This window comes from Sminthopsis crassicaudata, chromosome 2 (genome assembly GCF_048593235.1).
Source record: "Sminthopsis crassicaudata isolate SCR6 chromosome 2, ASM4859323v1, whole genome shotgun sequence".
Lineage (NCBI taxonomy): Eukaryota > Metazoa > Chordata > Mammalia > Dasyuromorphia > Dasyuridae > Sminthopsis > Sminthopsis crassicaudata.
The window spans coordinates 224,365,687-224,382,675 of NC_133618.1; the positions used below are offsets into that span (position 1 = coordinate 224,365,687).

The 16,989-nt window shown below is 37.3% G+C and overlaps 1 protein-coding gene across 2 annotated transcripts in view; it reads right to left on the reverse strand.

The window, feature by feature from the left end:
- Nucleotides 1-1,573: 1,573 nt before the first annotated feature.
- The window catches only part of PLB1 (phospholipase B1), a 181,002-nt gene continuing 165,586 nt past the window's right edge, over nt 1,574-16,989 (reverse strand). For both annotated transcript variants that reach the window (XM_074288291.1, XM_074288292.1), the window contains exons 55-58: nt 15,517-15,621; nt 14,879-14,974; nt 3,874-3,948; nt 1,574-2,035 (exon numbers count right to left, since the gene is read on the reverse strand). In XM_074288291.1, the coding sequence (XP_074144392.1) occupies nt 1,832-2,035; nt 3,874-3,948; nt 14,879-14,974; nt 15,517-15,621 (480 nt within the window). In that variant the 3' untranslated portion in view covers nt 1,574-1,831. The remainder of the gene's footprint in view (nt 2,036-3,873; nt 3,949-14,878; nt 14,975-15,516; nt 15,622-16,989) is intronic.

The following is a 16,989-nucleotide window of genomic DNA, read 5'->3' on the forward strand; positions in this document are numbered from 1 at the left end:
TTCACTGATCCCTTGGTAATTCCTGCTACATTTGTAAATAGGACGCTTTAACTGAACAAAGAGAATATAATAAATGACTCATAAGTGCTTGTGTAACACCTTAACTCTGAAGAGTAACAGCTGTTTCTCTTTAACTATATTGTATGGAAAAAGGAGAAATAATTACTGATTGGTTGAGAGATCTCTTTGCCATTAAAGGTACATCCTGCTTGCCTATACAGGTAGGCAGAGAAACTGGAGGCATTTTGTTTTTAAAACTTTGGAAGAATTTATGGCATGCATTTTATGTTTAACATAGTGCCTAGCACATGGGAGATGCTTAAATATATTTGATAGAATGATAGATTGGAAATGTCTTTGGAGCCTCAAACTTGTGAGGAGACTGCTGTCACCCCAATATCCAGCATCCTCTGAGGTCCACTGTTTGCAACCTTTCAGGCTAGTAAGAGGGAATTTCCCGTGAGAGCTCTCTTTGAGCTGAGATGTTTTTATTTTGCTCCAGCCTAAGTCAGAGCCCATCTATTTCAGTACATTCTATTAGTATTTTATTTAACTTTATGATTTACTACTTACTTTGATAATGAAGTTTATTAAGTATTTTTGATGATTTTATGTGTAACCAGCATTTGGTAGGGGGAGCTATGGGGCAATCATGAGCTAAATATTGCCCTCCCCTTGAGAGTGATTTGGGAAAATGGTATCTATTCTGAGCCTCAAAATATTGAACAATATATCATTGTTTGAGATGTAGTAGATTTACTTTGTACTAGAATTATTTTAATAGAGATAGTTGAATAAAAGAGTAAGCCCCGAACCACGGCCCTCATCCTGTTCCCAACATGTGCAAAAACTGCCGTCTCCCCTTAGAGATAGTCAAATACTAAATAAAGTATCTTCCATCTATGTGACTAGTAAACCCAGATGTAATTATATTATATTGCCCCAAAACATATCTGGTTTTTGCACCTTTTAAATGGAATTGAATGCTTAGCTAACCAACTCCCAAACTTGATATGGCTAAAGTAAAAAGAGACAGGAGGATGATGTTAGATGTGGGTTGGAATAAAATTACATTGTTGTGGCACAATTTCCCTTTATTGTCCTGACTCAGTTTCCCTAAATTGTCCTACCTCAGTTCCTAATTGTTCTGTTCAATCCTCCAACACTACCCTTCCCTCCTAGTCACATGATCCAGATAAAGAGAAAGACCTTCTATCTTAGACATCAGACCGTCCAGTTCCTCTCCCCATTCTGTAAAACCTATTTATCAGAATGTCCAGTGCCTCCCTCTACCACGTCAGATCTGGATTGATATTCCTTTCTCACTCCCACTGCTCTGACTCTGCCCCTGCCTCAGTCTACCCCTGTATGCATATGTCGCTAAGAACTCTCATTGCCGGATTCTTCATTCAGTCCTGGGACCAAATCATGGATCCATTTGGTCCCAGTAAATCTCTCCCTTTCAAATAAAACTCTCTAATCTCTATCTTGCCTCAGTTTCCCCGGCATTACACATAACTCTCACCCCTCCCCCTAAAACCAGATGAAATGAGAAAGCTCTGTACCAGGCTAGTAAAAGGAGGCTCTTTTGCCTTTATTAAAAAAAAAAAAAAAAAAAAATAGTCTTTGATTTTAAACAGCTTACAAAGTAGTGATTTCAGGAGACCTAGCCCCAGAATTTTGGTAATTTTCCCTGAGGATTTCAGTGACCACCACACATTGAAGTTAATGATCTGGAGGTTGGCAAGCATGTCTGAGGTAGAGAGAACTGTAGGGGAATGCATTTGGGGGGAGGGATTTTATTATGGACGGCTCCAGTAGGAGCTGATGCTTAAAAGAGAGTGGACATGTGAGTTGTAGGGTGCTCTTCCTTGTGGGAGTGTTTCTTGATCCTCCATGCCCGCACCAGAATTATGCCAACCACGAAGCTGGCACCAGCAGCCACCAGCACAGCCCAATAGGGGACACTGAAGGACTTGTTGGTTTCCTGTGGAAGCAGCCTACTGTTCTTCAAGGTATAGAAGTAAGGGTTGTCCTGTGAAATGAGCACATGGTAGGGTTCAGAGGATTAGGCACTCACAAGAATAGCTTATCAATTAATCAATGAATTAACATTTGTTCAATCCAAATGCATATGAGAGCTTATTCTCTGTCAGGCACTGGGATAAAAACACCGAGTTGGAAAGCAAAAATGAAAGTTCTTCCCTTTAAGAAGCTTATAATCTATACCGGGGAGAGAACATGTACATATAAAGCAAGGGGCAGACAAGCTGGCTTGGAGAGATAGGGAAAGGCTTAAGTCTGGCAGGCCAAATCCCTACCTACCGACCTCTTGACTAAGACTTCCTCTTTTAAACTCATGTGGAGATAGCCTAGGACTCTGACTGTCCCTCAGCACCAAAGTCCCATGAACAGCAGCATCTTACACCCCTGATCACTGACCCTAATTCCAGTTTGACCTTCATTCAGGGAACAATGCATTTGAAAAATATGAACTGACAAGAGGGTGAATCTCCAGCCTCAATAGATGCTGCAGCCTTCAGATATTGATCATCCAGAAAAGGTCCTGGTACCATCAAATGCTTTAACACCAGAAACCAATATGGTTTTATGAACCAGTCTGACATCATCTCTAAGGTCAAAATCTCCGCCTTGCAAGTATTATCTCCGTGCTCTTTGAGATCAGTGATTTTGTCTCCCTTTTCTATTTGTATTTCCAACACTTTGCTTTGTATTTATAGTGCATACATATTAAGTACTTTTTTTTTTCATTCATGTCCAAGGATGCAGCCCAAGTAGAATAATAAATGTTGAATTAAAATAAGTTATAAAACTGGAGATAAAAACCTAAAGCTAGGAGGAAGTTGGGAATGGAGGTACCTTCTTACTCCAAGTAATTTTTTTTTTTTAAACAAATAATCCATTTATTGGGTTTTGAACTAGGTGCAAAATTGAAATACTAGTTTTGGCACTATTCTATTAAGTCTGTGGGCTGACATTTAGGAAATAGTGCAGTAGGAACACTGCTGTGCTTAAAGTCTGTATTGAATCACTAATTCACTAGGTAGATATTCAAAAACATATTTTTAGCATTCCTGTAAAGAAGACTGTACAGGTTGTGTAAATAATGAAACACACCAAATTGCATCTATAAACTTGCCACAAAACATGAGATGTTAGAATTTAGAAATGCACACAAAGTTACATGAGAAATGTTAATGAGTTAAATGAAATTCAAACTAATTCCTTCCCTTTCTCCACCTCACCCAGCCATAACCCATCTCAGTTTTTATAACATGAAAAGATAACATAATTTTCCTTTGACCCTGTTCTTGTTGGCTCTATTCTTTGAATATCTAAAGAGAAAAAAGGACTGATTTCCTGTTATCTACCTGCTTTGGGGGCATTAATTTGCTTGGTTGGATAAGAGTGAGGGTTACAGAATCTCGGGATTAAAAACGGGAAGGTCATGTAGGCCTTCTCATTTTACAGATGAGGAAACTGAGACCCAGTGAAGGAGGGGAAAGATTAAGGTAGAGAGGATGGAAGAGGAGGACAATTAAATAAGAGGGAGGATGGAATCCCCTTTCAGTGGTAGCTCATGCTCATTCTTGACCCATTGATTAAACAAACAATCAACAAACAGATATTGACCTGAGGACTGATTTATAGGTACTGGAAAACAAGGAATACTCCCAATAGCAAGGAGTCTTAACTGTTATTATTATTACTATTTTTGAGACAGCCAGTCTAGGGAAATGCATGGACCTTTTCTCAAAATAATACTTACAAAATAAAACACATGGGGCTACAAAGGTAACTAATTATGATATGATACTTAGGAGGAGGAGCAGTAAATAGACTTTTACTTACAGGGGTTGGACACTTGACTTTTGTCCGGCTGTAGGTGAAGTTGTTGTAGGTCTGCTTCCGGCCTACTGGTTCCAGCTGAAAAAGAGCACAAAGAGTTGACCCTACTGGTTCTACTTATCCTTAGAGCTGCCTCACTGAGAGGGAAAAGATAACATGGGCCCATCACACACATGTTCTGTCTCCGATACAATAGGAAGAAGCTGATGAGTGCTATTCAACTCACTAAAGCAGAAGCATGGGGGAAACTCAACACAACACAAAGACAGAACCCCTTGAATTAACGCCACATCACCCTTGCACAAAAATAAAACTAAGTGTGAGGAGTCACTTTCAGTGTGGTGAGGGAGGAATAAAAGTCACTTCCTATTTTGCTTTGACCCTCTCAAAGAGAAGCAGATTTTTCACCGATGGGTCAGGAGCAATGAACTGTGGGTTCAGAATCTGGTTCTATCAAAGTAACTGTGTGACCATAGAAAAATCATGTGTTTTCTCTGGGTCCTCATCTGCAAAATGGAAACAATCACACTAGCATTATCTATTTCATAGGAGAATTGAAAGAAAAATGTTATATAAAGTGAGTTATTAAAATATCCACAGCAATGTTCTATTAATGAACTGGGAACAAAGCAGGTGCCTCTCCATTTGATACATGAATATACTGGCATATGGCTCAGGCCTAAAAAATTTAAACATGAAGAATTCAGAGAAGCTTGGAGAAGTCTTCTACAAATGCAGAGTGAAGCAAGCAGAATCAGAAAAGCAATACAACCCAACAATGAAAAAGATGAAACTGAATGCTGCGCATTTATAATGACCAGTCCTTTTTTCAAAGAAGATAGGAGAAAATGTAGGGTACTTGACTGTGGAAGCTCACATACTATCAGACTTGACTGATGTGTGGGGGAATTTTGTTAAAGTGTTTTTCTTTTCCTTTTTCATTATAGAAGATGGTTTGATGGTTTGGGTAAAAGGAAATGAGATAAAGAAAATTTAAATTTTGAAAGTGAGTTATTATAAAGAGAGAACCTCAAAGCAGTGGGGGTGGAGGGGTGCAGAATGGGAGAAAGCATTCAGAGGGACAGAAGGACAATGACCAACAGGCTGCCTAGAGTTATGCGGCTTAAGAAATTAATATTGTTGATGCTGGATGGTTGCAGTGACTATGCTGCTGAAGCTTTGATGTGCTTCAGTTTCTCCATCTTTAAAATGGGGGTAACAGCTGCTATCACCTTTAAATACTCCATACTAAATTACTATAATTACTTGTAGTGAGGGATTGAGGGGGCCACTGGTCATGTTCTACTTTATGCATGATAAAGAACTGTCCCTGATGCAGCTGTAAGGGAAGCTTTGGCAGAGTATCCAAAGAGTGTCCATGTCCATGGTGGCCTTTAAAAAACTAAGCTTGCCAGCCCTCAGTGGAGGCTGGAAGTAGCTTTGTGGAATGTGACCTTTGCCAGAGGGAAGCAGTGAAGGGAAAGGCAATTTTCTTACCTTTCCATTTCACTGATTGGAGTCTTTAAGTTTCCCAATATATGACACTGAATCCATCAGTGGTGTGTGTGTATGTGTGTGTGTGTGTGTGTGTGAGAGAGAGAGAGAGAGAGAGAGAGAGAGAGAAGGAGGGAGAGAGAGGGAGGGAGAGAGAGGGGGGGGCTGAGAACAGGACAGAGTAGGAAGGAGATTTTCTATTGGCAGTAGAGAAGAGAACCAACTTTGGATTTCAAAGAGAATTATCTCTGATAACTTGGTAGCTAAGCCATAGAGAAGAGTAGTCCCAGGAATTGATGAGTAATTCATGTAGCAGAGATGCTGTGCCTAGTGGGAACAGCATAAGGATACCAGATGGGTACTAATAAAGAATCAGATCTCTGGAAACAAATACATAAATATACACACACAATATATATATATACATATATATAACTATATGTGTATATACATATACATGTATAATAATGTGCATTATTATTAACATTTTCTCTATCACTGTCTAGACAACAACAAATCAATAAATTAACCTAATGTGTAGAGTTTGAAAATTTCCAAAACAAAATATTAACCTAAAAATTTAATCATCAGCTGGCTCCAGCACACTCCTGGCAGAATACTCTAAGCTTCTGTTGACTATTATTGCTGATACTTTGTGATAAAGCTCAGGTTTATGGGAGGGGGATATTTATACCTTCTTTCCTTACTATTCCATATTAGTAAATGTTTCTGCTTTTAGTTAGTTGTGAATACTGGATGACTATTAAATCTAAGGTCACTGGTAGGGGGGCATATTGTAAACTATAGTTTTCAGGGCATGAAACATCTGTCCCCAATCTGCAAGTTTGTTTTAAGGGGGTGATATATTTCAATTGTTTTAGACCATGAGTCCTGGTGTTTAGCTATTCCTGTTTTGTGTCATCTGAAAATTTAATAAACACTTCATCTCTGCTTTCATCTAAATCATTAATAAATAGATTGAATAGGACCAAAGACAAGTTTCTGGGTGCATTTCTTCTGAAAGATGAGACAACTGAGATCCAGATTGGTGAGGTGCCTTGCTCAATGTCACATAGAAAGTGGCACTTTCTGGGCACTGGGTTCCAACTATAAACCAAATAGGTTTTTGATCTCCTAGAATTACAGGATTGGGTTGGAAAGGAGGAAGACAGGGATAGCTTAGGTAAGAAGAGGAGCAATCGAAGCTAATGTGGAAGAGAATCAACATTAAGGAGGAAAACCCTCTAGAAAACCTTGGAGTTTTACAGAAATATTATAGGGGAAATGTTGGACTTGGAGTGAGAAGAAACCTAGTTTGACTGATAATAGCTGTGTGACTATGGACAAGTTAAACCTCTTAAACCTCAGTTTCAGATACCTATGCCGTAGGGTTGCCTGATCTTATTATTATTATAGTCCTATCTTTTCCTTCAATTACTTGCTTGATCTTAAGCAAACCATCTTTTTTTCTCTGGGCTTCAATTTTTTCATCTGGATAGTTTCTGGATCTATAAAACTCTCTAAAGCATATGGCTTCTACATAAACTAATCTATTTACTTAGTGTCATCCCAATTAAACTACTAAAAATTATTTTATTGAGGTAGAAAAAATAATAGCAGAATTCATTTGAAAAAACAAAAGGCAACATCAAAGGAATTTTTTGATGTAAAGGAAGAAGGTCTAGCAATTGCAGATATTAAATATAAGGCAGAAATTATCAAATACATGGTACTAGATAAAGAATAAAATGGTGATTCAATGAGATAGAGTTATCTACTCTACAATACATAATCATAAATGATTATAGAAATCTTATGTTTGATAAAACACAAACATCTAAACTTGTGGAGTAAGAGCTCATTATTTGGCAAAAATTGCTGGGAAAAGTGGAAAGCATTCTGGCAGAAACTAGGTAAAGACTAATACCTTACACCATTTGCCATGTAAAAGTCAAAATGGATACATGACCAAGACATAAATGGAAATATCATTAAGTGAATTAGGTATATTTGAGAACAGTGTCAAATTTATAAGATTATGAGTCATTCCCCAATTGATAAATGGTCAAATAATATTAACAGGCCTTTTTTGGAGGAAGAAATCAAAACAATATATAATCACATAACATGTTCTAAATCATTACTGATTAGAGAAATGTAAATTAAAACAACTCTGAGATAACTTTCACTCTTAGGTTGACTAAAATGATAGAAGGGAAAATGACAAATGATGGAGGGAATGTGGAAAAATTGAAAAACTAATATTCTGTTGGTAGAACTGTGAACTGATCCAACCATCTGAGTGCAATTTGAGTTATATCCAAAGAATTACAAACTATGTATACTCGTTGACCCAGAAATACCACTATTAAATTCATTTCCCACTGTGAACAGGGAAAAGGAAAAGAGCCTATATGTTCTAAAATATTTATATCAACTCTTTGTGGTAGCAAAAAATTGAAAACTGAGGAGATACAATGGTATTTCAATGTGATGCAATACTACTGTGCTGTAAGACAAGCAGGTTGGTTTTAGAAAAACATAGAAAGACTTACATGAAATAATACAAAGTGAAATGAGCTACAATCAAGAAAATGTTATATATAGTAAAAAACATTGTTCAGAGAATAACTTGTGAATGACTAAGCCATTCTGAGTAATATGATCATTCATATCAACTACAAAGGACTTATGAAGGAAAATGCTATCCACCTCCAGAGAAAGAACTGATATATGGAAGTATATATTGTGTGGTTCCAGATATATCTATATCACATGCTATCCTTCTGTAATGTGGGGTTGGGAGGAAGGGAAGGCAACAGCGTTGAACTCACTATGACAATAAATAAATAAATGAAAATTTAAAAGAAATAAAGCATATGGCATTTAGTGGTGGTGATGAAATACAAGCAAGGAGAGAACAGTAGTTTCACTCTAAGAGTAGTTTGTAAGATTTTATAATTTTATCTCTGGAGAGATCTTGGATGAAAATATTCAGCTTTATCTTCTTTTCCAAAAGAAAGACAATGGGTGGGGAGGAACGTTGTCTCTTGGTGAAAAGGTTAACTGGATTCTATCCCAGTAACACGAAGTTCTTAACATATTAGGGCAAGGGATAATATAAGAGCATATATTTATATAATAGTTTAAAGTTTACAAAAAATTTCCCTTTCTACCTCCAAGCCCAGAAAACCTTCCCTAACTACCTCCAGTAACTGAGGTGGAAATGCCAGAATTATTGTCTCTGTTTTCTAGATGAGAACTAAGAAGTTAACCAATACATCTGTGGTCACACAAGTAAATCTCAGAACCAGGATTGGAGAGCCCAGATTTCCTAACTCTAGTTCTAATTAATATGCAATACTTCCTTCTCCCTGTGCATGGGGAAATAAATGTGGTTCTGAAGCTTGTTCTTGCTTGTTACTGTTCAGTCAAAAAATTAAATATCCAGGACAGCTTCATTTACACTTGGGACATCTATGGCTTACCTCAAAAGGTTGTGATGAGTATTAAAGATGTTTAGTCAAATATTTACAGTCAAGTATTTTTATAATCAAATATTCTATTTGTGTTAACTATTACTGTGATGACAAATTCGCAAGACAGGAGTGGAAAAATCAGAGATGGGGAGTACAATTTCTGATATGTGACCTTAAATAAAATGCTGAACCTTTATAGGCAGATAGAGCATGAGAAATTCAGAATAGATGATCCCTAAGGTTTTTGCTCTAAATCTTATATAAGATGAGAAGTATAAAGTTAACAATGACCAATAGAAAGCATAGACAGTTGATGAAAAATAGCCCTCTTAGAAAAGAGGTTGGCTCACTTTATAGATAAGAAAACTAAGGGCCACAGAGGTTAATCAAATGCATTGGAACTAGGATTTGAAGCCAGTCCCCTGACTTCAGAGTGAATTGTAGAGTGAGACATAGGCTGCCAGATATAGTAAGTATTTCAGTTTTTTATTCTAGGAGAAAGAGGAGTATGGTATTAGACATGATGGCACTGTTAATTGTTTTTAAAGTGGCAATATGATGGTTGTATATATAAAACCTATTACTATCTCAGGGACTGGGGAGAGAATGGATGGAGGGTAGGATTTAGAAGTCAAAACTTAAAAATAAATGAAATGCTAAAAATTGTTTTTATATATAATTGGGGAGAATAAAATATAGAAAGTATCAATGAAATCTTCCTTCTCAAATAATGAATTATGGGACAAGTAACTGGAGTGACAAAGAAAGGAGGAAAGGGGAAAAAATGGTTTCTGGTTCTGGTATTCAAATCTTTTGATATCCTTAAAATTCCCAAGAGATGAAAAGGAAGAAAAGAATAGAGTAAACCATCTTCAAAGGAAAGGAGACAAATTGATTGTTAAAGCAGAAATAGTTATCCAAAACAGATTCAGGGGAGAAAGCTAAGGAGCCAGTGGACTAGATTATGATAGCATTATTATTGGTGACTCAAAGATGTCCTGATGGTAATTTGAGTCCCAGGGCTGAAAGAATGGCGTCAGCCTTCTAAGGAGGATGATGTCTCAATGACATCAAAAAACCCTTTGGAAGAAATAATTGGATAAAAGAAATGTACAAGGCAGGATGATTTTTGTGGCAACATCAATAAGACAGCCTGAGATAACACTCACCCTTGTCCACATTTCTGTTAGCAGCTGAGCTGAGCTGAGAATACAGAGACCCTGACATTCATTCTCTTGTGCCATTTTGTTTCTCTGCTCTTGAGCTGCAGCTGATGTCAGACTGTGAATGTTTTATTCAGAAATGAAAAAGCACGATTGTAAAGTCAAAGAGAAAGCCTATGTTATGAGTCAGCCAGGAAACTATTAGACAGAAATATAGGGCTAATAGATATGGAAGTACAGTAATGTCTGGCATGCATCATCATCATTATCTATGAGACCCAAAATCCAAAAAGAGGAAGACAAGATTGCAGGCTCCTTTGTTGCTATGGGAAAAGATGATGGGATGTACTCAATAGGTAAAAGGAACAAGTCGCAACTGAGGTCAGATGAAAAGAAGGCTTTGGACAAGGAAGAGATTTTATTTGTCCATTTGAGAACATGAGTATAAGGGTTACAGTCTGCTCTATGAAAAATAGAAGATAATATACATAGTTATAGCCAGTATTCCCATAGGGAATATGTCTATTAGAATAGATAAAAGCAATGAAAATGAATAAATTGAAAAGATAAGAATATCCAAGAATTTACAGAGTTTCTGACCACAAATCAAATGTTTGTGAGTCCTAAATTCAGTTAGTCTATCTTTAATTTTAATTCATTCATACATTAATTTAAATTAAAATGCCTCAAAACAGACAAACCCAAACTATTTAAGTGCTTACTGTATGCAATTCATTTTGCTAGGCTCAGGGAACTTTTCAGTAATTGGAAGAATTCATGAACTCATCAGAATGGTAAATCCTTCAATAATGCAGATCAAAATACATTTATGCTGTCTCATCTTGTTTGTATGATCTAACTCCTGTCAGTCCACTCTGGGGGAGGAGGTGGGTCACTTGACTATTAGAGGCCTTCTGCTATAAATCTTAATATTGGAGCATGATGGCCATCTGTGTGTGATCCACCTCATTTCTGATTATACATTTTTCTGACAATAAACTTTCCCTGCCCAATTCTTCTTAGGGAATGTGTTGCAGCTTGCATATATCTACCATGCACCTCTTTTTTCCCCATTACTGTTTGGGTGACTCACAGCTTTAATTTTTCAGTGTCAAGGATATTCCATGACTTGTAGCCATATGGCATCAGCTGTTGATAAAAAAAGGGGGGGCCTTTGTTTTAGGGAGAAGCTTGGGATCATTAGAAGCAACATGCAATTTCCCAAAAATAATCCAGCCTACTCTTCTGATTCAGTTCTGATCCAAATCTATCCAATGCACACATGTTTTACATGTGTGTGTGTGTGTGTGTGTGTGTGTGTGTATTGTGTATCTTTACACAATATCCAGGGCAATTAGGTGGAGCAATGGATAGAGCACCAGGCCTAAAGTCACGAAGGATTGAGTTCAAGACTTAGAAACTTACTAGTTATGTGATCCTGAACAAATCACTTAACTTTGCTTCAGTTTCCTCACTTAAAACATAGGGAAAATAAAGAATTAAATATGGTAAGGATTAAATAAGATCATAGTTGTAAAGTGCTCAGCACAGTAGTTGGCACAGAGTAAGTAAAATGTAAGTGTTAGCTACCATATATTATATTAATTATGGTAAATATTACATATAAATATATTAGAGCTATGAATTAATAATCTAACTGGCATGGTATGGACAATAGGTATTCTTCAATCTCTTGCAATGGATTCTTTTGAGTGAATATATATCTCATTTAGTAGGCTCTGCAACGTTCTAGTATTTCATGCAATCAGAATAAGTTTTATCTGTAAACAACATCATATGCAGATGGTCCCCATCTCTAAGGAAGTTCATCAATTTGTACTTCTCAGAACAGTTCAGCACACATGGGTCATTCTCCCAGTCAACACTAACCCTAACCCCCAAAGCAGCTTTTCTACATTTTAATGATTAAAAAGGAGGGAATGGAATGAGGGAGAAGATGTTCTAATTGAGGGAGGAATATTTTCTAGGGTCTCCCTCACATGTCTTCATAACCCCCACTTAGTGGAAGTGGTAGCTGACCTGGGTTTTTTCCCCAGAACCTAGGAGGCTTAAGAAGCTGGTCTTTAGTTTAATCTATGACTCTAGCATTAGACCAAAACTGAGGGGTGGCAGGAAGGTGGCTCCAAAACTTTTTTTTTTTAAAGGCACATTAAAGGCCCAACTTAACCAGAGAAATGAAACCATGAAAATGGCAAATATCTCTAGTGGGCATATGTCTCCTTGTTTTATGCCTCCCTTGAAATGAAAAATTATAAACAAGGAAGTCAATATTCTAAACAAGTATTGCCCTTGGCTGTCATATATTTTTGGTTGGAAAGAGATAAATGTGATGATTGATTTATTATCTGCTAAAAATCTCCTAGGAAACAATGATAGTCCTATTTTTTGGTTGGTGATGACTCATTTGAATTGACCAAGTTGGAGGGATCTTAATTATACACCATTTCATATTTTTATTTGCTATTGTTTTTGATCTATGCTCTAATAATTTTGTGATATGTAAGAGATCAAGCTTTCCCTTTGAGTTTGTTGTTCAATTATTTCAGTTGTGTCTGATTCTTTGTGACCCAATTTGGAGTTTTCCTGGCAAATACACTGGAGTGGCTTGCCATTTCCTTCCTCAGCTCATTTTATAGATGAAGAACTAAGGCATTCTGACTGGCCCAGGAGTATACCACACAGACTTTTCCTGAAACTTCTTAGTAATGAGAATCTAGGAAACGTATTCAAAAAAATGCAGAGTATCCCCAAATCACTCAAAAGATAGTCAGGACTTTATTTTTGCCAAAAATACAACAGTAGATTTGTTTAGGATGGCAAATATAAAAACTAGAGGGAAGGATGGTTGAAACTACCTCACTGAATTTTAGTCTTGATATCTTAACTATGAGAACATGACTCATTGAATCAAAGGCCTTAAATTAAGTCTTTAAAACAACCTTTAACTAGAATGAATCACACAAGAATTGTGTTCAGATTGAATGAGAAAATTTGGTCATGATTTAGTTATTATCTATAAATTATCAACCAAGTTGAGAATGGAAGATTTTCAGAAGTTGGAGCATTTATGTCTTTCTAGCACACCTCTGAAGAGGGAACCACGTGGGGAAGAAAGACCTTAGTTAGTTTCAGGTAGAGATAGACCATGTAAATGTCAAAGAGCTCACAAGATGGATTTCTGATCTGCTGTCCTAGCCTCATTCCTGATCTGATGATTGCTATCATCAGATCAGCTGATGGCAATATCTGCATAAGGAGCTAAGGAGAACTTCTTGAGTACCCCATGAAAGGGGCAAAAGGATTTTCCACAGCAATGTGAGTCACTCTTTTGCCATATGGTCTTTTTAGGTTTGAACTATGAAAGACACAGTGGTCTGTAAGTTTAATTTTTTTTTTTTTTTTTTTTTTTTCTGAGACAATTGGGATTATGTGACTTGCCTAGGGTCAAACAGCTAAGTGTTAAGTATCTGAGGCCAGATTTGAACTCAGATCCTCCTGACTTCAGGGCTGGTACTCTATCCACTATCCCACTAAGCTTTCCCTGTAAATTTAATTAAAAAAAAAAAAAACCCTTTCCTTTCTAAAAGCTACTTGAGTAATAAGTGATTCTTAACTAGTAATATTTGGGGGAGGAGAGAGCACACAGGGACTTGAGTCGATATTAGAGAACTTCTTCTCTGCCAAGACCCCTAGAATCCAAAGTAACTCTAAAAACCTCATTTATCACTGGGAATGGATCTGGGATAGGGCTCCTCAGAGTTTTCATAGGCTACATAGTGTATAGACACAAGACATATATACATACACACATACACATATTCCAAAAATATCCCCATTTCAGAGTTAATAAAGCTTAACACTCAGAAAAATTGTGACTTGTCTATGGTTATATAGATCTTTCTGACTCTGAGATTAATATTCTAACTACTGTACTACAGGGAAAAATATAAAATATTTTTTAAAAAGTCATTTGAAAATGACTTTGAAAAGTCATTGAAAATGATCTCGGTTCTCAAAGTATTTATAATGTAACAATGAAATTTAATATACACAAATAATAGAGATTGAATAAAAAATACAAAATGCTATGGGATGAAAAAAATGAGATTACGATACATATATTCTGTGATTTATATTTTCCTTTTTCTTCCCCCAATCTCCCCACTGGAAGGTGCAAGGCAAAAGAGCCCAGTAGAACCACAATGTTATGAAGTAATAAGGAGGAGGTGGATCCCTGCCAACAAAAGGGATTGCTGAGGATAAATAAGAGGATTAAAGGGAATAAAAAGAGAATTTTTTTTAAAGGAGGAAGATAAGAAAAGTAAAGGAAGGAGGGAGTGGATTTGGAAACTTGCTGCTTTTGTTTAGCTATTTTGAAATGTGGATGTTTAAAGAAAGTAAATTTCGCCAGGGTTATGATCAGGTTTGCCTTTTATATAATAAGGTAGGTGGACCACATATGTATTGTAGCCCCCTGCTAGAAGCAGGGACTATTGGAATATATAAATTTCCCAGGTGATAGGAGAGACAGAAAGATTCCAAAATGAAGGAGTTTTGTAGGAAGGAGAAGCCTGGACCGCGTCTTTACTTCGAACATCCAAAGTTTCCTGGCTTCCAGAAGCTCATTCCTTTTATCTGGGAAAATTATACTTCCAAGATGCCTCTGCTTCCAATATGGAGCTACAGTAGTTTTATTTAAACCTTTGAGGGCATATAAGCTTAGCTCTACAGTGCAATTAAGCTTTTGCAAAGGAAGGTCCCCACAAGTCAGAGGAGGTGCTGTGGGTATTGGAAAGCATTCTCAATGTGAAGCTGAACCATCTCTCCTCCCTCCCACCTGCCATTGCATACCATGTTGTTCCAAAGGGAGATGGCCATCTCTGCGTGTCCCCTCTCAGAGAAGTGGAAGCAATCCACAGAGAAGAAGCTCAGGTCTGGCTTTCCTTTCTGTGAGCAAACACAATATGATTGGATTATCTTCCAAGAAAGAGAGAAGCTTTCACACTTGAAGGAAATGGTCATTTTTCCTATTCACCAGTCTAAGCTTCGAAGTTCAGAAAGGCTGACCCAACTCATTTGACCACAACCCATGTATCCTGGTTACCATCTTATACAAAGTAAAATAAACATGGAGTTTTGAAGTTTCCCTTTTAATACAATGGTTGCAATGCTAACCATTTGCATGACACTTGTGCTCTTCCTTCCTTTCTTAGACACTGTTACTTGGAGAGGGACCAACCATTTGGGTAATGGTTCAAGTCTAGGTCAAACCAACAATCATGGAAATGATGGCTAGATAGCTCATTGCCCAAATTTCCCACTGCTACCTCCCTCCTGAGAGGTTTGAAGAACAATTCAAAACAACCTATACATATCTCTAACTTTACAGTCAGGAGATGAAAGTCGTCTCTTTGCATAAGAAATAGTCCATGTGACACAAGGCCCCTAAAAAGAAATACTTCCCTCCACTCCCCAAGTCCCCAACTTACACCATCCATTGGGACCACAGTGCTTTGAAAAAATGGCTGCACCACCACAGCGAAATCCTCCCGCTCCATATACCGGTGATTATAGGTGATCATTGAGCTGCCACTCTGGGAATGGGGGAAAGAGGTCCCAAATGTTAGTTATCTTCCTGGCTACCCTGAATCCTCCTGAAGTCCACTGTAAATGACTTGGGAGCTGTGCTTGCAATTAGCTGATTGGTCAGAGGTTGGGCTGCTTCTTGTGCCTGGAATACTCTTCTTCCCATTTCCACTTCTAGGAATCCTTACTGTTTCAAGACTCAGCTCGAGTTACTACTTCCCACAAGGGGCTTTTCCTGATTCTGATTCTCCCAGTTACGAATGTCTCTCATCTCTCTCCCATCTGTGTATTTTTCTATGGGAGCATTTATTTATCTGTGATTTGTTCCTCCCTTAGTAGAAGGTAAACTCCTTGAGGGCAAGCACGGTCAGATTTTTGAATTGAATCCTTAGGGCTGAGCATAGTGTCTGCCATACAGCAGGTACAGTATTTAACAAATATTTGATGACTGAAACAACTATCAAGTGACCTTAGGCAAGTAAGGGCAAGGGCAATATAAGAAGGTCTATGGTTTCCCTCGCACAAATCTTTAACACACACATACAAATATGCAACAAAAAAATACAATACTCTGTGGTCCAAATTATGATTGATATGGGGATTTCTGAGGAAAAAAAAACCACAACCCAATTCTTATGAAATGGGATTAGTCAGGAAAGCCTTTATGATGGCATTTGAACTAGAGCTGGATGAGGCAGAATTTGGAATTGCAGAGAAAAGTGAAGTGGGAATTACAGGAGGAGAATAGCATGATTGGATGTGGAAAGGAATATGGAAACAGTAGGAAACAGGTGCAGTAAGAAATAAGGTTGGTTAGATAGAATGGGACCAAGTGATCCAAGACCTTGAACCAAGATAGACAGAGCTTATACTTGATCTAAAAGGCATAGCAATCCATTGTGGCTCTTATATGGAAAATTGGTATAATTAAGAATGGAATGATGGGGAAGGGAATAAACATGGAAATGAATCAATATCTAGGAACAGTCTGGAGAAGGGAGAAACTAGATACAGAAAACCTAATTGAGACTCTCGCATTAATTTAGCTAAGAAATATATGACATATATAAGAAGGAGTGGATTTGTTGGCAAAGGTAATTTATTATCAACTTTAAAAAAGGATGAAAAAAATTGTAGGTATAACCCCCCCCCCCAATCACTAAAATGTACTTACTCTTTGACTAAGACGCATATATTAAAATATATTTTTTTAAAATGGTGGGAAAAGAACCACATGCACAAAAATATGTATGATACTGCTGCTGTTGGATTGCAGTGGATAATTGGAAATGTGGATGGGGTATCCATCAAGTGAAGAATGGTTGAACTAATTTAAATCCTGCCTCAGGTGGTTTACCAGATGTGTGACCCTGAAC